The sequence below is a fragment of the Daucus carota genome, chromosome 2 (assembly GCF_001625215.2).
Source record: "Daucus carota subsp. sativus chromosome 2, DH1 v3.0, whole genome shotgun sequence".
NCBI lineage: Eukaryota > Viridiplantae > Streptophyta > Magnoliopsida > Apiales > Apiaceae > Daucus > Daucus carota.
The window spans coordinates 14,683,417-14,706,645 of NC_030382.2; the positions used below are offsets into that span (position 1 = coordinate 14,683,417).

Here is a 23,229-nt window from a genome sequence, read left to right on the forward strand (position 1 = left end):
ATAGTACTCATTGGTCAAAAACATATCAAGCATTTGAAGAATTTGAGAAGTAATAGCATTGAAATTACTAATTTTACCAGAGAATGACTTAACAAAAGCATCACAGAGGTAACTCCATTCTCTCCTAAGACCTCTCCTCTCAATCTTTCCTAAGGCATCAGTTGGTAATACATAGTTCATGGCATAAAGTAAGTTAACTAATTGCACATCAGAAGGCATGGTAGAAACAGTATTATCAGGAATTCTAAAGCATGCATTCATGGCATCCAGGGACGGAGGGAAGGGGGGGTAAGGGGTGGCCTTGGCCCCCCCAAAACCTTCCCCAAGCCCTTATATATAATCAATTTATATGATTGAAACTCATAATTTGTAGCATATAGTCCCCCCAAAACTCATAATTTGTAGTATTTAGTCCCCCAAAACTCAAAATTTGTAGTATTTAGTCCCCCCAAAACTCATAATTTTGCAGTATCTTGTCTTTAAAATTTTTTTAGTAAAATTTCGCCCCCCCCGAAAAATATTTCTGGTTCCGTCCCTGATGGCATCACAATTAATCACATGAACATTATTTTTGAGAGCAAAGGAGATAGTGTCATCCTCACTATTAAATTCGACTGTTGTCCAAATCTCTTCCACAACTTTATGGTAGATAGTTCGAGTTGAGAGCATGGCATGAGACAACTGACTAGATTTGATGAACTCCATCATCCTGTGATATTCCTTCTCTTCCATAGCTTTGGTGTCCACGAAAGATGCGAAGTTGTTCTTCTCGTAGATAAAGTGGGTAGGAGAAGAGTATTTCTTCATTGGCGCCATTGTAGTTGCAGTTAAAAAGCTTGAAGAAAGAGAGTTTTCTTTGCACAGGGAGAGAAGGAGAGTTTGTGAATTCGAAAGAGTGAGATGAAAAGAAATGAAAATAAATTAAAACACTTAAATACTTTCTCAGAAAATTGCTGTGATTGGCTGAGAAATTACCGTTGAGAAGAAATAACTCTTATTTAACTCTACAAAAATTACACACACGATCGTGTGTATAAAGCAGGTCAGAGATAAAAGTAATTTCAATGGCTCAGATCTGATAATACTTTCAACGGATGAAATAAGCGCCTCTTTAAACTTCCTATTCAACTGATGGTGATCAGTTGAAAGTGTTTTCAACTATTGTCATCAGTTCAATGAAAAACGAAACAAGAGCGCATTTGTTTCAGACATCAGTTGAAACAATTTCACTATTTCATCAGTTGAAATATTACACATTTTATCCAGAATTATAACTAACTTAATTTTGATAAATTAAAATTAGTCAAATTCTAGCTGCCAAATTACAGAAAAATTCACTATAAATTAGGAGAAATTTAACATACCTAATTTACTTACCAACCTTGTGAATGTGGATTCATCAAAAGGCTTTGTGAAAATATCTGCAATTTGTTCTTCACTTGGAACAAAATGCATCTCAACTGTGCCAGCCATCACATGTTCTCTTATGAAGTGATATTTGATGTCAATATGCTTGGTTCTTGAGTGTTGTACTAGATTTTCAGTTATAGCAATAGCACTGGTGTTGTCACAAAATATTGGGATTTTAGAGAGATTTAAACCATAATCAAGCAATTGATTTCTCATCCACAATATTTGTGCACAACAACTTCCAGCTGCAATGTATTCAGCCTCAGCTGTAGAGGTTGATACAGAATGTTGCTTTTTGCTAAACCAAGAAATCAGCCTATCTCCAAGAAATTGACATGTTCCTGTTGTACTTTTTCTATCAATTCTGCATCCTGCAAAATCAGCATCTGAATATCCAATTAGATCAAATCCAGAGTCTTTAGGGTGCCAAATGCCAAGATTTGGTGTTCCCTTAAGATATCTGAATATTCTTTTTATAGCAATAAGATGTGATTCTTTAGGATCAGATTGAAATCTAGCACAGAGACATGTAGAAAATATAATATCTGGTCTACTAGCTGTTTGATATAAAAGAGAGCCAACCATGCCTCTATAATTAGAGATGTCCACAGATTTCTCATTAGGACTTAACTCCAATTTAGTTGCAGTTGGCATAGGAGTCTTAGCTTCTTTGCAATCCATTAAATCAAACTTTTTAAGTAAATCATAGATATACTTAGTTTGATTTATGAATATACCTTCCTTTACTTGTTTAACTTGTAAACCAAGAGAGTAGGTGAGCTCTCCCATCATGCTCATTTCATACTGACTTCGCATTAAATTAGCAAACTTTTTGCAAAGTCTTTCATCTGTAGAACCAAAAATTATATCATCTACATAAATTTGAACCAGAATAAAGGCACCATTTACAATTCTGTAAAATAGTGTTTTATCCACAGTTCCTCTGGAAAACTGATTATCCAACAAGAATTGAGATAGAGTGTCATACCATGCCCTTGGTGCTTGCTTTAGTCCATAAAGTGCTTTTAATAAAAAGTAAACATACTCTGAAAATTTTGGATCTTCAAAACCAGGAGGCTGACTAACATATACCTCCTCTTCCAGTTCACCATTTGGAAAAGCACTTTTGACATCCATTTGATAAACTTTGAAGTTTGCATGAGCAGCATAGGCCAAGAAGATTCTTATGGCTTCCAATCTTGCAACTGGTGCAAAAGTCTCATCAAAATCAATTCCTTCAGATTGAGAGTATCCTTTAGCCACAAGCCTTGCTTTGTTTCTGGTGACAACTCCATTCTCATCCATCTCGTTTCTGAATACCCACCTTCTGCCTACAATTGTTCTATTCTTAGGCTTGGGTACCAGCTTCCATACATTGTTTCTCTCAAATTGATTTAATTCTTCTTGCATAGCAAGAACCCAATCAGCATCTTTGAGAGCATCTTCTATGACTTTAGGTTCATCCTGTCAAAGGAATGCACTGTGCAAACACTCATCTTGAGTGGCTCTTCTTGTTTGTACAGATGCATTTGCATCTCCAATAATCAACTCAAAAGGATGATCCCTTGTCCATTTTCTTTGAGGTGGAAGTGATTGCCTTGATGATGTAGCTTCACTATTGAAGTTCAGATTTTCATGTTGGAAAGCTCCCCCTAAATTTGACATCTCATTATTTCTAGATTGATTGAAATTTTGAGACATTCTTTCAACTGATGATCCTTGAGTTGTTTCAACTGATGCCTCCAATGTAGTTTCAACTGATGCTTCAGTTGAGTTTTCAATAGCAGTTGTTTCTTGCACCAAGGTCTCATCAGTTGGAATATTAATTCCAGCATTCTGAACAGTGTCATCACAATCATCATCACTGTCATATATATCACATTCACCCTCATTCTCAAATCTGAGATTATCATGAAATCATTCATCAGTCAATCCTTGAATCTTTTTATCATCAAAAACTACATGAATTGATTTCATAACAATGTTGGTTCTCAGATTGTATACTCTAAATGATTTTCCATTAGAATATCCAACAAAAATAGCTTCATCTGCCTTGGCCTCAAATTTTCCAAGATTTTCACCTTGATTTCTTAGAACATAGCACTAGCATCCAAATACATGAAGAAAGCTAATTGTTGGCTTCTTTCCTTTGAAGAGTTGAAAAGGCGTTAGATTGTGAGGTTTGGTAATTAGAGAAATGTTTTGAGTAAAACAAGCAGTGTTCACAGCTTCAGCCCAAAAATAGGTTGGAAGTTGAGCTTCATTAATCATGGTTCTTGCAGCCTTAATGAGAGTTCTATTCTTCCTTTCAACCACACCATTTTGTTGTGGAGTTCTTGGTGCAGAGAACTCATGAATAATTCCATTTTCTTCACAGAATTCTTTCATCACAGAATTCTTGAATTCTGTTCCATTGTCACTTCTTATCCTTCCAACTTTGATATCTGGATTGTTGTCTAATGCCTTGATATGATTGATAATGATTTTCCCAGCTTCATCCTTAGAATGCAGGAAGAAAGTCCAAGTAAATTTTGAAAAATCATCAACAATCACTAGGCAATATTTCTTCTTTGAAATGGACATTATGTTGACTGGTCCAAATAAATCCATATGCAAGAGCTGAAGGGGCTTCACAATTAATGAAAGAGATTTGCTTTTGAAAGAGCTTCTCTTTTGTTTTCCTTGCTGACAAGCTCCACACAAACCATCTTTGGAGAATTCCAGCTTTGGTATTCCTCTCACCAAATCCTTTTTGACTAACTCATTCAAAGTCTTGAAATTTAAATAAAACAACCTTTTGTGCCATAGCCAACTGTCATCTGAGCTTGCTTTACTGAGAAAGCAAGTGATAGATTCAGACTTTACAGAGTTGAAGTCAGCTACATACAGATTTCCTTTTCTTTGTCCAATTAGTACCACATTGTTGTCATCTCCTTTGGTGACAACACAGGCTGCAGGAGTGAAACTTACTTTGTATCCTTTGTCACAAAGTTGACTGATGCTAAGCAGGTTGTGCTTAAGACCAGACAACAATGCAACTTCATCAATGATGACATTCTCTTTTGCAATCAAGCCATATCCCATAGTATATCCTTTGCTATCATCTCCAAAGGTAATGCTAGGGCCAGCTTTCTCTACAAACTTTGTGAGCAGGGAAGAATCACCAGTCATGTGCCTGGAGCATCCACTATACAAGTACCACAAATTCTTCTTATGGTTTCCCTGCACACATTTCATAAACAGATCAAGTTGATTTTGGTACCCAAATTGCTTTGGGTCCAGATTTGTTAGTCTTAACAGCTTTTCCCTCATTCTTAACTTTTCCCTTGGATTGAAGTGGTTCAATCTTTGGTTTTGGTTGAGAGATTGGAACATCAACATTGTTCTTAAACACAGGCATTTGAGGCATGCATACATTGTTCATACCATGCAAATTTGAATGGAATTGAGGCATGTTAAAAGCATTGAAATATGGACTGAACATATATGGCATGCTAGGCTGAGAATATGAATTGTGAGGCAATAAACCAGGCATCATGTTCATAGCAAATAAATTCATGTGAGGAACAGATGGCATAGGAATAGGCAATGATAGATTAGGAGCAATCACAGTTTTACAATTAGCAGATAAATGATTTACACTACCACATTTACTACAGGTTTTCCTAGGAGCACTGGCATTGGGTGTGTAATTAGTGTGCTTGTTGACTCCAATTTTACCATTTCTATTCCCTTTCTTCTTCTTAGTCTCATTACTGGAATTAAGAGTGTTGTTAACACTTTCACTAGTCTCAGAAGAATTATCATCACCTTTAACAAAGTTCTTTTTAACACGACCATATTTCTTATTGAGCTTCTTGAGAACTTTCTTGTCAACTGGTGAGTTTTTATTCAACTGATGACTTTCATCAGTTGAGACTTTGCTTTTCAACTGATGATCATCATCAGTATTCTCATCATTTGAACTGTCCTCAGATATCTCAAGAGCTTTCTTATTCCTTTTCCATTCATTTTCCACAAAGGTTTCCATGCCTTGCATGTTGATGATATTAGTGGAAACATCTCTCCCAGATTTCCATTTAGCAATAATCTTTTGTTCCTTATCAAGCTGTTTTATTATGATCTCTTCTCTTTTCAGAACAACCAAGAGATCATCTTTGGTTGTCTGACACTCAATTTTTAGTTTCTAAAACTCAATAAATTGAGCTTCTAAAGCACTGTTCCTGTCACTAAGAAAGATGTTAGCTTCCTTAATTTTACTATTTTCCTTAGTGAGAGATTTTAAAGAAACATGCAAGTGATACATCTCTGTAGACATCTCATTTATGGTAGCATTGCATTCATCTTTAGTTAACTCAACTAAGTTTGTAGTGAATACTTGACTGCTGCTTCCAGTGTTCTCTTCTTGATCTGTGGAGTTGGCCATTGGAGCAAGATTGACAAACTCTTCCTCATCTTCAGAATCATCTCCAGCTGCCCAATCATCCTTTGTAATGAATGCCCTTTCTTTTTGCTTGAGAAGTTCATAATATTTCTTTTTGTAATCCATGTGATCACTGGATCTCTTCTCAGCTTTTGGCTTTCTGCATTCATTAGCAAAATGGCCTGCATTCCCACAGTTGAAGCACTTGAATTTTGATCTGTCTACCATGCTTCTATCAGACTTGGGATTGCCTTTAAATGATTTTGCAGGATTGAAATTCTTTTTGAATTTCAGTTTGGAGAATCTTCTTGACAGGAAGGCTAGGTGCTCATCTATTCCATCACTTTCTTCACCAGAATCAGCTACATCTTTCTCTTTTCCTTTTCCCTTACTTGACTCTGAGCTCTCTTCTTTGACAAACTTCTCAGTTTCTTCAACTTGAGACTTTCCCTTGTCCTTGACAGTATCATCAAGAGATGCAACTAGAGCCATAGATGAATGCCCTTTCTTTTGGCTTTTCTCAATCTCTTCATCTTGTTCCATTTCAAGCTCATAAGTTCTCAAAGTTCCATACAGTCTCTCAAAGGTATAGTCTTTGAATTCTTGAGTATTTCTGAGAGAGACTGTCCTAGGTTTCCATTCTGTAGGAAGAGCTCTTAAGAATTTCAAATTTGAGTCTTTAACTTGATATACTCTTCCAAAGAGTTTTAGACCATTTAACAGCTTTTGGAATCTGTTAAATGTGTCACTCAAACCTTCACCAGCCTTGAAATGAAATGACTCATATTGTTGAATCAGCAACTGCATCTTGTTTTCTCTTACTTGCTCATTTCCTTCTCAGATGGTTCTGATGGTATCCCAAACTTCTTTTGCACTTGTGCAGCTAATGACACTATCAATCATTTCTTGATCTAAACCATTAAACAAGAGGTTCATGGTTTTCTTGTCTTTGTGCACTTCCTCAGTATCCTCTTAAGAATACTCATGGATAGGTTTTGGAACCATTTTTCCTACCATATCCTCACCATCAGCTCCCATACTGGTGCAGACCATCATTAGGACATGAGGTCCTTTCTCAATGCAGTTAACATAGCTTTCATCAATAGACAACAAGTGCAGATGCATTCTTACTTTCCAGTGAAAGTAGTTGTCTTTGTCAAGAACAAGAATCTTCACTCCAGCATCCTTCTTTCCCATCTTTCTTTAGCAGTGTTGATCTTTTTCCCTGTTTGTTGGGAACCTCGCTCTGATACCAATTGTTATTTTACACCAGCTATAAGAAAGATTGTAGAAGGGGGGCTTGAATACAATCTTTTACAAATTTAAAAGATTTAAGAACAAACACTTTAAACACAGCAAACAGAAAACACCAAATATTAAAAATACGGGTGGATTGAATGATCCACTCGTGAGATTTTATATAGAAGAATCTGTGGATTGATTACAATTCGCACAGCTGCTGGTTCATCACTCACACAAGTTCTAACTCTCAGATTTTCTCTCAAGTAATTTGAACAAGTTCAACTGATGCTTCTAACTTGGTTATATACTCCAAGTTTTACAAAGCTTTTAGCTAGACTACAAAATGCACTCTAATCTAAAAATAATGTTGCACATCTTTGTCTTATGCATGCTTCCTGAGATGTTTTCATCTTGATTTGATCCAGATTGCATTGCATGAGATAAGAATGTTTCTGCTTCTTCTTTATTTTCCTAATCAGGCTTTCATGTCCATTTTAGTGTAATTCGATCCATGTGATTTGTCAGACTTAAGCTCTAGTCACTTTCAACTGCTCTTTGCTTCATCAGTTGAAAGTTCTGGTTACTTTCAACTGCTCTTGACTTCATCAGTTGACTGTTGCGCTAGGCTCATCAGTTGAACGAATTACAAACTTCATCAGTTGAATGTTGTTCCAGTGTCATCAGTTGAAATCCTTAGCATCATCAGTTGAATACTTTGTCTTCAGTTGAATGCTTGGTTTTCATCAGTTGAAACATGATCCAGTCTTCATCAGTTGAATAGTTACATCTCATCAGTTGAATATCCTTCACTTAGATAAAATTACATGGCATTGGATATTTACAATTAGCCATCCTATTCTACCCATCCGTTGATAATTCCCAAAGACAAGAAATATAACAATTACAACTGAAATTTGATAAAGATACTAAGTAAGACATGTTACAAAATATTTATGTTATCATCAAAAATTATTGATTCCTAATATTTATCAAAAACGATACATGACATTTGTTATGGTTAAAAGAACAAAACATCAGATCGTGTACCATTCTCTTAGGGGTAAAAGAACAAAATGTTGTAAGGTCAGACGTTTTCCTCCAATATTGAAAACAATAAAATAATAGGTCATCCAATATTAACGATTGGGCTTCCTTCCTCTCGCAGAGCCATCTCTCTATCTCTCCCCGCGTCTCTCTCTCTGAAGAGATAGAAATCACCGTCAGTTACTCGTTTCTAACTTTATTCTCTGCCATTTTTTTCGATCTCTGCTTCTCGTAATCACTTACTTTCTGGGGCTTTTCCATCTCTTCTTAACCCGAATCTGACCCGGATATTTCGGTGGTCGACTTTGGAGGTTTAAATTTTAGAACGTCTGTTAATGCTCATTTTAGAGCATCCAGCACTTTATCGCTCTCTCTCGCTTTTACCTTTACCGAGTTCATATGAGATTATCTCAACCAAGGCGTAAAAAGATAATCAGGGAGAATCTCTTTCGCTTTGTTTTGTCTTTATGTGTGTTGTTTTTACAAGCATATATATGAATATTAAACATCACATCTTTTTTTTTTTTTGAAATTGAGAATAAATCTCACAGATATAAACCAGCAATTCACCGTGATAATTCTTTCATTCAAGAAAACTTATTATCTAACCGTCGGACATGCAAGATGACCGGGGAAATTTAGACAATAAGACTTTAAAGTCCGAAAAGAAAATCCGTCTTCTTCCAAGAGTCCTGAAAATAAAACACAGGAAACAAGAAGAATATAAGTCGATATATATAACAGATTATATATATTATAAAAATAAAAAATATATCCAATAAATAATTATTAACAAAATCACGTGTATATGCATGTGGTGATAAAAAATTCACACAGTTATGATAAATCATAATTGAGACAATTAAACTCTTAATTAAGGCACAATTAATAAAACATTAACGCCCTTAATTAAGACACAAATAACACCCTCAAATAAGGCACAATTAACATCCTCAATTATCTTTCTTTTAGTTTCTTTCAGAAGACAGAACAGCTAGTACCGATGTTTCTCGGTCTTGTGGGGATAGAATCGACGTCGTGTTGGTTGTTGAAATTATTTGCGGCTCTGTAATTATTTGATCGATTTTGTATATATCTCTTTTGTTTGTCATTTTTATTTTACAGATTGGGTTTATTTTCAATCACCGCGGTGATTTGTGTTTAGTATGATCTATTGAATATATATATATATATATATATATATATATATATATATATATATATATATATATATATATATATATTTGTGTTGTTCTGGTATTGTTAATTGTTATGGATTCAGGAGCTTCTTGCACAATAAGATCGTAACATCCGTGGTGGTGGAGAGATTTAGAACGGGCGGAGATGAAAGATGCTAATTTGGCGATAATTGTGCCTTAATTAAGAATATTAATTATTCTTAATTATGGGTTTTTAGTACCATTTATGGCGACCGTAATTGGGGCATTTATGGCCCATAAAGGCATTTAAGTGCCATAATGTTGGCTCATTTATGTCTTTATTTTAAAAAAATTCAAATTTACTCATATTTCTTTTATTCGATTTTGTCTTATTTTCAGGATGATTAAAAAAGATTTTATGAATTTACTTATGAAGGCTGCTTCCGACAAGATGCGAACCCTGTGTACAAGACATTTTGAGATATAAATATTGATAGCAGAGAATAAAGAAGACATTTTTAGTCTGTTTTGTAAATGATGTAATTTTGTAGGGCACTCTTTTTCCCTCTTGAGTTTTTTTCCCACAGGGTTTTACTCTTGAGGATTTTAACGAGGCCCTTTTTTTGTGGGTATCTCTTCTGACTTGAAAGGCTATGTTATCTAAGCATCCGGAGTATTTACATACTTTCGGTTAGATGATATACCTTCTTGAATGAAGGAAACTATGTCCATCCGGATTTTGTAATTTCCAATCTTGGTATAATACAACCGTTTTATGACAAAAATAAAATAAAATAAAATATTAACGATTGTTATTTGGGCCATTTTTCCCAACTATGTTATTTTAGGTATTATTTGTGTATTTTGTGAGATCTGGGGTATTTTTTCTAATTTTTCATCATAGTTAAATGAGAATTATTTTCTCTGAAATGATATATGCCATATATATTTTTGTAAATTATTTATTAGTTTGATGATCAAACATAACTTGAAAATATTATTATAGGAATAAATAATATTTTTGATGAATTTTATTTTAATTCAAAATAAATTTTAAAAATTAAAAGATTATCATTCATTTCACATTTAATTTATGTAAACAAACATGCAATTAGATATTTAAAATGATTTATATGGTGCGTTTCCTAACCCATTCTAAATCCCTAAATTTTATATATCTAACTCATTTTAATTGGTTTAATTCTTTATAAAAAAATTTATTAAGAGGCACATGAAAAATCATTTTAAAAAGTATTACTAACATTAACAATAAAGAATTACTCTTTCTGGTCCATTATATAGGGCATTTGACTTTTTACACATATCTTTAGGAGGTCTGACCACATACTTAAAATTAATATTTTTAAATAAAAATATTTATGTTATATTTTTCTTCAAAAAAAATTACAAAAATATTATATTTATTATATGATCAAAGCACTTAAAATTACGCCTAAAAAATCAAAATTCCAAACGTGAAGGGAGTATTGTCATACAAGGATTATAATTGGGCGAAACAAACATGACCTACGAGTAGTTCGTAAAAAAGGAGACTATAAAGTAAAGATGGACTGCGGAAAATGAGGTGGCGGAGAAGTGAATTCAATAGACAGATTCATTCGCTGCAGCTCACAAGTTTCACAGACCAAATCTCCCTGTAATCTCTCTCTCTCTCTCTCTCTCTCTCTCTCTCTCTCTCTCTCCCTCCCTCTCTCCCTCTCTCTCTCTCTCTCTCTCTCTCTCTCTCTCCCTCTCTCTCTCTCTCTCAATTCATCATATATGTAACTGTCTGTGTATATACGAAACTATGCACATGTTCACGTGATTCAGGGTTAAAACCTTAATTTGGATTTCTATCTACTGTATGTTTTACGTGAATCAACCACTGAGTTGTTTAACTGTTCTAATTGCTAAGATCTCGATCAGTTTGTAACTGAAATCAATTCTGCTAGTATATCTTTTATACAATTATTATTGCTCGCTTTCATGAAAGAGTTTATTGTAGTTGAACTCAAATAACTTCATTACCATCGTTATATCTAAAATTTATGTTTATTCGATGAAGCATTCTACATTGCAGTAGGGAGTAAGAAAAGGATTTGTTTTCTTTATCATTAAAATATTACTTGGTGCTCTTTTGATTTTTATTGAATTGAGAATTGTTTATGAATTTCTGTGGGTTGATTGAGGTCCACCTAAACTCTTATCGAAATCCTAGGGATACTGGTTCTTCTATGGTTGGATCCCCATAAGGCTTGTTTTTGTGCGCTAAATCACTTGATCCACAATTATTTATCTTTTCTATACTTTTTATTCTTCTTCTGTCCTGCATCACTTGGCCTTGTGTTAATATCTCAGTTAATGACACTGCATTTTCTGCGTTACAGATGCCTACTTATATGAGTATACCAATGTATCTACTATTTGACGTGATGAAAACACAAGATCCAGAAATGAAATGCAATTATAAATTGGGATATTGGGATATGCATGTACGAAGAAATTATTACGAGGCAGACTGCAAAAGTAGAGCAGTACAAAGCCTTACAAATAAATCCAATAATAATTATACTCAAATGACATACAACATGTTTTAATTCATCGTGTTCATGTGCATACATGGGGTCCATCCTTTTTATGAGGGCAAAGACAATAATAAATTGACCACTCAATATTCGGGCATTCTTTCCAACCACAATTGTGAGAAACCCTTAAGGATTGTGGTGGTTGTGCAGTTAAATCAGCCTAGCTCTATCTTTTATTGTTATAATTGTATGATTTCTTGTTCTTGCTTCTTTTCGTAAGTCATCATTGAGTAGGTATGTCATGAATGTGGTCTTCTATGTTGTGACAATACAAACGCTAACATGATTTTTCTATGTGGGTCTATTATATATGTGTGTGTGGTCCATTGGATTTTAGAGCAAGCAAACTTTTATGTTTGGAGATGATTTAATTGTTTTTATCCTTTCTTATGGTGGGAAGATTTGTCCATCAAAGTGGTTCATCTGTGATTGCTTTTCCCTTCAGCTTTGCAATCGATACACCATGACAAGGAATTCGCCAATGGCAGTTGATATATCGTCTGATGATTCTTGTTCTGCTACTGATGATGATGAATGTCGTAGTAGCAAAAGGCCGAGACCAAATGGGGCAATTGACCAGCCTTCCCGAGAACTAACATTTGAAGGTATTTCCGTATTATGTTTTGTAATATTTAGGAGATGTCGTGTAGTTTAGATTCCTTGTGTCCTGGCTGTTTTTCCTTTGGACTGATTGAAGTTTTGAGCTTATCTCGTCCACTAGACTAACATATAACACTATATTATTATTTCCATAGCTGAATTCAGAAAAATCTACTTGACTTGGGCACTCATTTTAGTTTATGGTTATGACAAGGAGTTGCTGTCCCTTCCTGACTAATGCCATATAAACTTTGAGATTGTTGACTTGCAGGAAATCTCATGCTTTAGCCCATTAGTTTATTTTTGTGTGTGTAGTGTTTCTTTTTCCAAGTGTAATGCGTGGGCTTTCTCACAAATTTGCTGAAGTTGGTGAAACATATAAATAATCTTGATATATATCATAGAAAGAGCAATTTCTTAGCTTTTTGGATGTGTTATGTTGTGGTTGATTGTTGGATCCATCCAGAATTAATTCGATTTGTATACAAGTTTCTCATATTACAGTTAATGCCTACAATTAAAGCCAGATTACAGTTTGTCTTATTTCTTAAAACTAGCCAGTTACAGTCATATGGACAATTATGGGGAGCTTTTGAATAATAATGCTGTCTTAGCTGGGGTCTCATGTTTCCTCCCTTAGTAGTTTGTATGCCATTTGCATGTACTTAATGTTAAAGTGATTGGCATTTTTTCTGCTCCCTTCTTTTCAGTTAAACAGTCCCATTATCTTTATAGTTTAATTCACTGCATTTTATATATGATCACAATAGTCTTGGACGTAAAAACTGTTGTGGTTTGCAATACTTTAGCAAACTGTACTGTCAATTTAATTCTATCAATCAGAATCCAGAGAATCTACAGTTTTGATTTGTAAAAAAGGCATGGTTCGACTCTAAAGAGTAATAAGTGGGCTATTTGATAATTCATTTTCTTATAAGGTTTTAAAGACATTGTAAGAACTTACTCTTATGTGGAAAAATAGGAGTTACTTGCCATTTCTTGAATAGATTGTTTTGTATGATGCAGGTACAGTTGTCAAAAGGGCAGAAATGTATCAAGAATATATGAAACAACTTCCAATTCCTATTAACCGTCCATCTGTTCTTCCATGTACTACGTGGCAAGGATTAGCTAAATCCATAAAGCAGTTTTATGGGCAACCCCTACACTACCTCACTAATATATGCCTGAAAAAGTGGGATCAATTGCGGATCGGATCAGAGGATGAGCATCAGCCTTTGCATACCATTATCCATCCTTCTAAAGCTGAAATCAGCATCTGGTGTGTGGAAGAAGTTCACCGACGCACAACTTCTAATCACAAACTGTCCAAATTGTGGTTAGCTGATCCTACACACAATGCCTATATTGACCCGAATAGAGGTTGAACATCTGCAGTTCCATTTCAGCAGTGACTGGATAGTATATTGAAAATTTTCATTCTTAAGTAGAGTTGTGTGGCAGTGTAATGAGAGACTGGAAGAAGAAAATCGAGTGATTTTGTACATTTCGTACTTGCCTTCACCAGTTAAAAACTCATTAATGTCAGCTGGAGAGGATGACACTCTAGAGTGCCTGTTTGGGCAACTCCCATAAAAAAAATAAGTTGCTTATTTTTTTTATTAAAAAATGTATCATTTTATAATTTTTTTTTTGGATATAAATATTTGTTATTTGTTTCATATTTGTTATTTGACAAAAAATTAAAGGCTTGTTTCGGAAAAAGTAAAATTTTATTTACTTTTTTTTTACAGAAATAAGTTTTTATTTCTGGAAAATAAGATTAGCCAAACAGTCATCTGATATATCATCCTACAATATTATTCTTAATTTGAATTTTTTTACTCCCTCACTTCACCTATGTCACCTATGTCATAATCTTCATTTGAACTTCATTGAGTCTGTTACGTAGTAATATAATTTAGTACGTGTTCCGAAGCAATGGAGCCTGTTTATTGCATCTCAAAAGATTTTGGACATGTCTACTCTTGTCGAATCATTTAAATAGTCTGTGTGCATTTGATAAAAACTGTCCTTAATTATCCTCCTGTATCAAGTATCAACAAGGGTTGGAGAAATATAGGATCACGAAAACACAGGTGCATTAAGCATTATATATCAAAAATTTCTTTACATCCACAATCTCAAACCCGACATTTGTTGTGAAGACTGAGACTAATTACAGTATCAGGGAAGTATATCTTTTGGTCTATGGTATAGATCTCGCCAAAAAGTGAGAAGCTAACTACATGGAGAAAAAGGGAAGAGGGAGATGTACAAGAAACTCTGCAACAGGTTAATTATTCGAGCAGAAATTCTTGATCCAGTGGACTGCCAAGAAGCTCATAATGCTTGCCCATGCTGTCTTTCAGAATTGCAATTTGACCTTCTTTAAGAAGTATATCTTCATCGAGGTTCTCCACCTTTTTCTTTAGTACAGCAACTTCTGAATTTAACAACATGTTCTTCTCACTGTACCTTTTCACCTCATCCCACATTTCATCTCTCTCTGCAGAAACTTTAGGCAGGATTCCCTTCACGATTGTCAGTTCTTTTGTACATTCTTGCAGATCACTTCTAAGATGGCTAATACTGTCATCCTTCTTAATCATCTGGACAACAGAGCAATTAGCAACATTATCCTCATATTAAACAAGCGATCACGAGAACCATAAGCAGTGAATATCTGCAATGTAATAGTGATTTGAGGATTGGATTTAAGAGTTGCAGAGTTCACAATATGGTTTTCGAGTAAGTTTCTGTTTTGTTGCCAATCAGCTTTCTACCTTATAATAATGCATAGTAAGTTAACGGCAAATCTACTATTTACATATATTTTATTATATCTGAAAGTCAAAAAAACATAAGTTCATGTTGATTGTATGTTGTTGGAAGATAGAGAAACTAATCCAGATAAGCAAATATCGGAAGTAACCATATTGTAGTAGTAAGAAGCTTACAAAAGCTTACCTGAAGTTCAAGGTCTTTCAACTTGTGGTTCATGCTGGATATGTTATCTACCGCATGTTCTACTTCACATCTGAGAATATCATTACCTCTAACAGCTGTTGCTAGTTCAGCTTGAAGTTGCTCAATATCCATCTCCTGTGAGCGCAATTTGTCTCGTAGTAAGCTTGTTAGCAACAGTTCTGCTTTGAGCTCTGATATTAACTCATCCTACGTAAATAAACAGAAAACATTAAATCTCCACAGACACATGCTAATTGCTTAAGTGTTACAGGTAGGAACTTGATACATGCTAATTGCTTGTAAAGAGGATTGAATTAGGTAATATTTAGCAAAAAAAAAAAAAAAGGATTGAATTAGGTAAGGATTAGTACCAAAATCAAATACTTAAGCTTTCAGGGATAGAAACTGGTGAAGAGGATCATTTAAAGTGTATAGAAAGGGTAAATAATTATAATCAAACTGATTAGCAACTTAAATATTTATTTTGCGCTTGGCAATAAAAAAAAGGTTCAAAATAATGCTTTAGTGCAATCAACTGAAAATAACTGAAGAAACAGATTTAAAAAATGAGATTTTATGCATAGAAATAGTCTCTCCAACAGGCTTCACATCGAACACCAGAATATCTGAGTCATACACAGTTTATTGCAAATCTCGCTTCTAAAATAATATCACTTGCTGCACTAAATTTATACACTTCGTTTCATTGTGAGTTTCCTGTGTTTAGTAACTCACAGGCCATATATAATTAATGGGTGCGCCCCAGTGCAATATGTCATATACTGGATTATCCAAATATCCAGTATTAATTTGCAAGTGGAATCTTATATGGGAACGCCGCTATTTAGGAACATGTATACATTTCTACATTTGCCAAAATATATGTAATGAGTATAGACTCGGAATCAGTAGAAAAGTTGTTTAGTGCTTATAACCTCCTAAGATTAGCACAAAGTACCTTTGATTTTTGATCATTTGTCTGGCCTGACTGATCTATCAAGCTATGAGATTGAGGTTCTGCAGTATCAATCCACCCTTTCTCTTGCAACAAAGAAGATACATTTTGCAAACTTCGTATAAGGTTTTCAGCACGACGTTTAAAACCATGTAATTTCATATCAGATTCAACAATAAACTGTCCATCTAAACCATTTTTGAATGTTTCGTATCTGTGGTTAATATCAGCAGATTGGCCCACTTTCTCTTTTAAGTGCTCTAGTAAGGTCATGCAAAGCTGCATACACTCATTAAGCAACTTTGGACCCTGGTTCTGTAAACAGTTAACACGACTCAAAAGTTCCTGATCTAGCCTGATGTTAGGCATGTCCTCCTTCCCAGTGCCCTTAAGACGATTTAATAAGTTTATATTTTCATGCCGCAAAGAATCAGCTTCACGCCTATAAGACTCCGCCTCATTTCTTAAAGTTTGTTCAGTTCCTGTCAGTCTCACTAGTTCCATCTGCAGCTTACCTAACTGACTGTCAAAGTTATCCAAGAAAGTCTTCTTTCTGATTTCCTCTCTCAGTCCTTCACGTAACCCAAGAATTGTTTTCTCCTGTTCAGAACAGGTTCTTAGCATCCGAGTAACCGACTTGTGTAGATCCTTACACTCTTTTTCCCTCTCCATATAATTCCTTTGAATGCAATTACGGTCCTCTTGAGCTGCCTTATACTTATCTTGTATTTCTATAATGTGTTGCTGGAGATTTTGATTTTCATCCCCCAATTCTTCCATTCTTGCAGTTTGGTCCTGTAGCTGCTGTTCTGATGATGTAATGCGCCCTTTACTATCAATATCCTTCTCACGAAATGCAGAGACTTCTCTTTGAAGTGAAACATTTTGCTCAGCAAGCTCCCTAACCCTGTCACGAAGCCTATGCTCTTCTGTCTGGAACTTCTCAAGTTTGAATGACCACTCACTTGATCTCCTATCTAGCTCTTTCTCCAGTTCCCACTGCAAATCACTCTTCTCTTTCTCTAATTTTCGAGTTGTTGAGTCCAATTCTATTCTTGCTAGTTTAAGCTCTTCTCTGGCTGAAGCCCTCTCAATGACTCGATCATTTAAGACAGCTGAAACCTCGCATGCCATTTTAAGTTTGTCTTCTGCTAAGCCGTTGATTATTTGAATCAACTCTGGCACAGTGAACCCACCACCCTGAAGAAATTTATGCTCTTGAAACTCTTCTGTAAGAATCCTGGCCACTGCCTCGGCCTTTTTAGATTTACTAATTAATTCCATATCAATGTCTTCTGCATTCTCTGCATTATCTATAGATAACCTCCGTTCCAAGAACCTCGTGACTTTGCTTTGGTGACTTCCATCCGAATCGATGTTGAGGGATTCAAGTGACGGCTCACCATATATGTCCTCGATTGTAATGGGAACATCAGAAACGCATGATTTGGATCTAACTCTAGGAAGAACATGGGACTGAGAAAGTCTTTCAATAACATGTTTTGCAAGTTTTCGTGGGGACTCGTGCTCAAAATCATTCTCTACCCAATCTCTAGTTGAAAAATACTGATCAGATCCCCTTGGTTCTCTAAAAGATTGGGACTTTGGCTTCTGTTTCACACCATCGCCTAACACTGGTGATGTGTACTGAACCCTTGGAGGACGTGTTCCACCACCATATCCACTTACAACCTGACTTCTTTGGGAAGATTGGTTCTCCAATACATTGCATGCATGCACTTGTTCCACATCAATGTAGCGGTCCACCATTTTAATTGAGGCATTACTTGAGCAATGTGAAGAGCTTTCTGATGAATCGATGCTATGAACAGCATTATTAAAACATTCACGCTTTTCTGGTCCATGAGAACTTTGAATGGTATCATCTTCAATCCAACTAGCACGAGATATCCTCTCAGGAGTAGGGGTACGACAACTACAATCAGATAGCAAAACAAACCAATTCATAAACCAACATGTTAACTTATGTTTTTATGGAAACAAATATGTATGTTTATCGGTTGGTCAGATACAAAATAGAAATAGAAATAACGAAATGGAAATGAGCAAATTTCACACCGTGTAGACCGGTTGTCAGAAAGATTTTGTGAAGTTTCACTCCTGGAAGGAGACCCACTTCTGTTGTTAAAGAAAGAAAACTTCATTTGCCCTATTCCACTCTCGTGAATTGTTCCAGATGAATACGTTCGGCTCTTCTTTAAAGTTGGAGTAGAAGCAGAACTCTGGTTTTCAGGAACTCGATTTTTAAGCCCACTTTGACTTGGTTTATCCCTTGACAGTTGTGAACTTGCATTTCCATTTGCTTTGCTAGATCCAGAGGATCCGAAAAAGAACTTCTTCATGATTGTTCCTTCAAATTTAAACTTTTATGTCAGACATAAATGGTGGAAGCAATCTCTACACCTGTTATGTACAAAGATCATTACAACTGATAAGATTGTTGATACAGTAAAATGTATTAAACTGTAATCATGTTTGATAAGGATTAGAAAAATTTTAAAAAGAAGAAAAAAAAAAAAGGGTAAAGCATGTAATGTAGTGTGACAACAATACAATACAAAACAATAAGAGAAAAGTCTATGCTTAAACATCTTTAACAATCCCGCAACCTCGAGGCTGGATTAGATCATGCTTAATCTAGAATGGTCTAGAAATACAATGATTAGTTTCAAAAACAAACACAAAATATCTGATAACATTGATCAAAGAATTCAAGTATGTTTATGATTGCAGAAAATAACAGCTAAAATTTGTGAATAATTAGTACTACAAAAAGGAAATGAACGCATATGGTCAAGCTAATCAATAGTTTCATAATCATTCGAGAACCTGAATAAACACTAATACGAGCATCTAATATATATATCTAAGTAGAAAAACAAAGATACAAACATGACTTTCACACACACACACACACACTTGCTTCAAACTTATAATGCCAGTGAAGAAGAACTTGCCAAAGCAAATGAAATGTGAATTCAAGTGCGGATTTCTAACACTACTTTCCAATACTGCCTCCTCATACATTAATAACGCGAGACGATACCAGAGTTATCAGAAGCTTCAATTATACAGTTTTTGGTACCAAGGACTGGGAAATCACCCGAGTATTAATAAACCAAATTAACAAGAGAGAGGAAATCCCAGTGGTTAAGGGTTTATCCTCTGTCGTCCCAGGTCATGGGTTCGACTCTGGCTCACCCCGAGAGAGGAAATCCCGTGATTGAAACTCGAAAAGGCCTGATTGAGGCTTTGTAATTGGCAAGGTAGAACAAAAAATCAATGAAATGAGCGTTGCATATATACACAAGGTAGAAGAAAAAATTAAAAGAGAAATCCAGTCCGTTGAATTGTATAATCTATAAATGCAGGTATTAAAATCAGATTAGAATTCGAAATTCAAACAGAATGAAGCAGCTTATACTTACTCTTAGTGTAACAAATAATCCAATTAGAGAGAGAGAGAGAGAGAGAGGGGGGGGGGGGGGGGGGGGGGGGGGGCAGGCGGTTGAGAATCGAATCGGCAGGAGAGAGAGAGACAAGGAGAAATGAGGAGAGAGAAGACGACAGAATGGCCGGTATAGTACAGTATGCGAGTAAAAGATGCGGGGGTAATTTCGTCCGTCAATAAATGTATTTTGAATTTTTGGGGAAGCGCGTAGACGGCGCTGCTAGCTAAGCTTGTTTTATGTTAATCATTGAGAGTGATCCCGGGCAATGGCATAGTCCATAGATCCATTCACAGACTCGATCAAACCTTTTTTATTAGTGGATCCTATATACTAATATGTAGGTTTGTATATCCGATTCGTAGTTAAATAAATGAATATGGACATTTATTAAAAAAAATTGATCATCTAATAATCTAATCTGATATTATCCCGGTCTGATAAAAAAATGGATGCAGATATGATCAAATCTGATCTGTTAACAATTCGATTCGCTCTTAGCTATACTCCTTCCGTCTCAATTTACATGTCCATTTCGATTTTTAATAAGTCAAATTGACCAATTTTTGACTGTATATTAAAAAATATTTATGTATTATAATAAAAAAAAATTATATTTTAAAATAGACAAAATGTACTTTCTAATAGTATAATTTTTATATTTTTTAATTATAATATATATATTAATTTGAATCAAGATACAATCAATTTGACTGGTCAAAAAGGACATGTATTTTGGGACGGAGGGAGTATTATATATTTCATATTATATTATATTATATTTGTTAGGTCTGATATAAGAATAATGGGTTAAGTATCAAGTTGGTCACTAAAGTAAAGACCATATATCACTTCTTTCATTGTTCTTTTAGAGGTATCATTTTGATCACTAAAGTCGTATAAAATATCAAATGGATACCTCTAAAAATGTGTCGAGAAAGTAAATGATTTTTCTTATTAAGTTATACAAATTTTTCTTCAATGCTACTATAACCAAATGAAAAGTGATGATTCTAGTATTTTAGATAATATATCTAGATTTTTTTGAAAATATTTATTATTTATTTTAAAATTTACAATTATTTAATCTTATTTAAATAAAAATATATAGTAAATATGTTTTTAAAAATCTAGATGTATCATCTAAAATACTAGAATTCAACACTTTTCATTTGGTTATAAAAGCGTTGAACAAAAATGTGTATAACTTAATCAAAAAAATATTTACTTTTTCGACAAATTTTTAAAGGTATCCATTTGATATTTTATACGACTTTAGTGATCAAAATGATACCTCTAAAAGAACAATGAAAGAAGTGATATATGACCTTCACTTCAGTGACCAACTTAATCACCAATTTAAAAATTTATGAGGTGTTATAAAAAATTTATCCCCTTTTTAAAACTTGTATCGAGAGTATGAGCAGTATATACGTGCGGAAGCAAAGAGCAAAGAAAGTAAATACCACACACAAGATTTTACCCTGGTTCGCGGTGACTAACTCAACCTAAGGAGTCCACTCACCCCTACTCCAGTCCCCGAGCTCCTCCCCGGACTCGAGATTTTCTCTACTATAAAGATACTCTTTTACAGTAGGCGGAGAAGCCTTTACAAATATATATCTTGGAGCATAACTTCCCGTTACCTCCTCACTATAAATGTAAACTTACAAGACCCGTCTTGGAGCGTAACTCCTCGTCACCTCCTCAAAGTCGTTGTACCCCGGATGTAGTCTTTGAACTTCTAAATTTTTGCGGGTCTTGGACAAAGGTCTTAGGTCTCGGGTCTTTCCTCTTCCTCACGGTGCGAAAACGAATAACTCCCCGTTACCCGTTTAGGACTTGGGTCTTGAAACGAAGATCACCTCACTTCACTTTTCCTCACTACAAAATTCAGAAAACAATGTCTACGACAAATAACTTGGGTTTATAAAAAGAGTTTTGGACTAGAAATGTTTAGGCCGAGTGTAATAATATTCAACAAAGAATATTTATAACTTGTATACTTTCGAATGATAAGTATACGTTATATCTTACTCCAACTAAAAGATAATAAACGTGTGGAGTAAAAGTATTCTTTCTTTGATAAATATACGATCTTGAAGAATCAAATTATACTTGTATTTATAAACTCCGTGTAGATCGAATAAATTATATTCGGAGTTTTAAGTCTATTTAGGCTTGATGGCACAAGACTTATATAATTACTTCTTTATATGAAAATACGTCTATTTTTGAAGTAATATAATTGAAAAGTCCTTACTTCTTTTCAATATAACTCTTCTCTTTTATGTAGTCTTTCGAGACTAGATTAAATCAATGTAGTTCGTAGAGAGAGAAAGTCGAGAGTTTCTTTAACTTTAGCACAAGCCAATAATATTTCCGCAAAACCAACAATACAATATTTATACACTTATAATAATAACAACTATAAAGTGCGGAAAGTATATAAATACGTATAGTAGGCTTATTCGGTTATTAATCCCACGAAGCTCAAATGGTACTAGCGTTACGTAAACCGAGCAAGAAAAATAACGAAATAAGTTAATCGCGGAAAGTTAGATTAGACAAGTTAAAGTGCTAAATAAACGTTAAAGAAAATAAATAGCTTTTTAGATCGTTTCCTTCCCAACGGAACACAATGTCCTAGTAGGGAATTTGATCAAGCTTTATGTAATTGATTTGACCGTCGTCAAATATAAATCTCTTTTTCGAGATGTAGTACGAAGCTTTAGTTCGTGTACAAAATAATACGAATCGATGTTCGTTTGTGTAATATATATTTGAGAATATTAGATCGTATAATATAAAAGTTGTTCTTGTACAATAAAACTCAAATATAACGAATCTTTAGTTCGTTAGAATATTTCACGAAATTTTAGTTCGTGTTAGTATATTTCGAATATCACGAATCTTTAGTTAGTGTATTTAATTTATTCGAAACAAGAAATCTCTTTTAATAGAGATATGAGATGAAGAGCTTTTGTAGAGAGTAGACCGAAGATAATAACAAGCTCTTGTATAAATAATATGGTTGGTAAGACACGGATTAATGAAGCTAAAAATATAACTGTTAGAGCCAAGATTCTGCCGGAACTGAAGCCTTTTGTATGACCTGAAATAGAGAAGAATGTAAGGGATTGTCCCCCTGATTCACCTCCGGCGTGAGAATAAGTTAGTGGCTCAAAGATGTTTTAGAGAACTGCAAGCGTAAGTGTATATGTGTGTAAGTATGAATAAGTGGGTTTACCCATGTTTTTACCGATATTTATAGGGGAAGGAGAGGGCCTGGATAAGTAACGTGTTAGGCCCTATAAACTCACTATATAAGTTGATATAGTGAACACAATCAATAACACAGTATGACAAT

General features: G+C 34.6%; 1 protein-coding gene and 1 non-coding gene across 4 annotated transcripts; one reads left to right on the forward strand and one right to left on the reverse strand.

Annotated features, from left to right (window-relative positions):
- The first annotated feature begins 10,770 nt into the window (after positions 1 to 10,770).
- On the forward strand, positions 10,771 to 14,109 carry LOC108192616 (uncharacterized). Its single transcript, XR_010288607.1, has 3 exons — positions 10,771 to 10,936; positions 12,310 to 12,469; positions 13,491 to 14,109. It is a non-coding gene; the product is annotated as an uncharacterized LOC108192616 (transcript).
- Positions 14,110 to 14,546: 437 nt separating this feature from the next.
- Positions 14,547 to 19,899, reverse strand: LOC108192428 (uncharacterized). 3 transcript variants are annotated; one of them, XM_064086517.1, is made up of 5 exons: positions 19,839 to 19,899; positions 18,469 to 18,813; positions 16,393 to 18,325; positions 15,435 to 15,641; positions 14,547 to 15,076 (listed from the first exon to the last, which is right to left on the reverse strand). In XM_064086517.1, the coding sequence occupies exons 2-5, from the start codon at positions 18,750 to 18,752 to the stop codon at positions 14,765 to 14,767; spliced, it is 2,736 nt and encodes a 911-aa protein (XP_063942587.1). In that variant the 5' UTR covers positions 18,753 to 18,813; positions 19,839 to 19,899; the 3' UTR covers positions 14,547 to 14,764. The 3 variants fall into 3 exon arrangements, with proteins under 3 accessions (XP_063942587.1, XP_017228328.1, XP_063942588.1); XM_017372839.2 differs by having other exon boundaries at positions 18,469 to 18,760; positions 19,839 to 19,887; XM_064086518.1 differs by lacking the exon at positions 19,839 to 19,899 and adding an exon at positions 19,368 to 19,813.
- Positions 19,900 to 23,229: the final 3,330 nt, after the last annotated feature.

Coding starts and splice junctions, on each gene's coding strand:
- LOC108192428 (XM_064086517.1), bottom strand. CDS start 18,752: ATGAAGAAGTTCTTTTTCGGATCCTCTGGATCTAGCAAAGCAAATGGA. Junction 18,326..18,468: donor TCTGACAACCGGTCTACACG/GTGTGAAATTTG, acceptor ATCTGATTGTAG/TTGTCGTACCCCTACTCCTG. Junction 15,642..16,392: donor CAAATGATCAAAAATCAAAG/GTACTTTGTGCT, acceptor TTATTTACGTAG/GATGAGTTAATATCAGAGCT.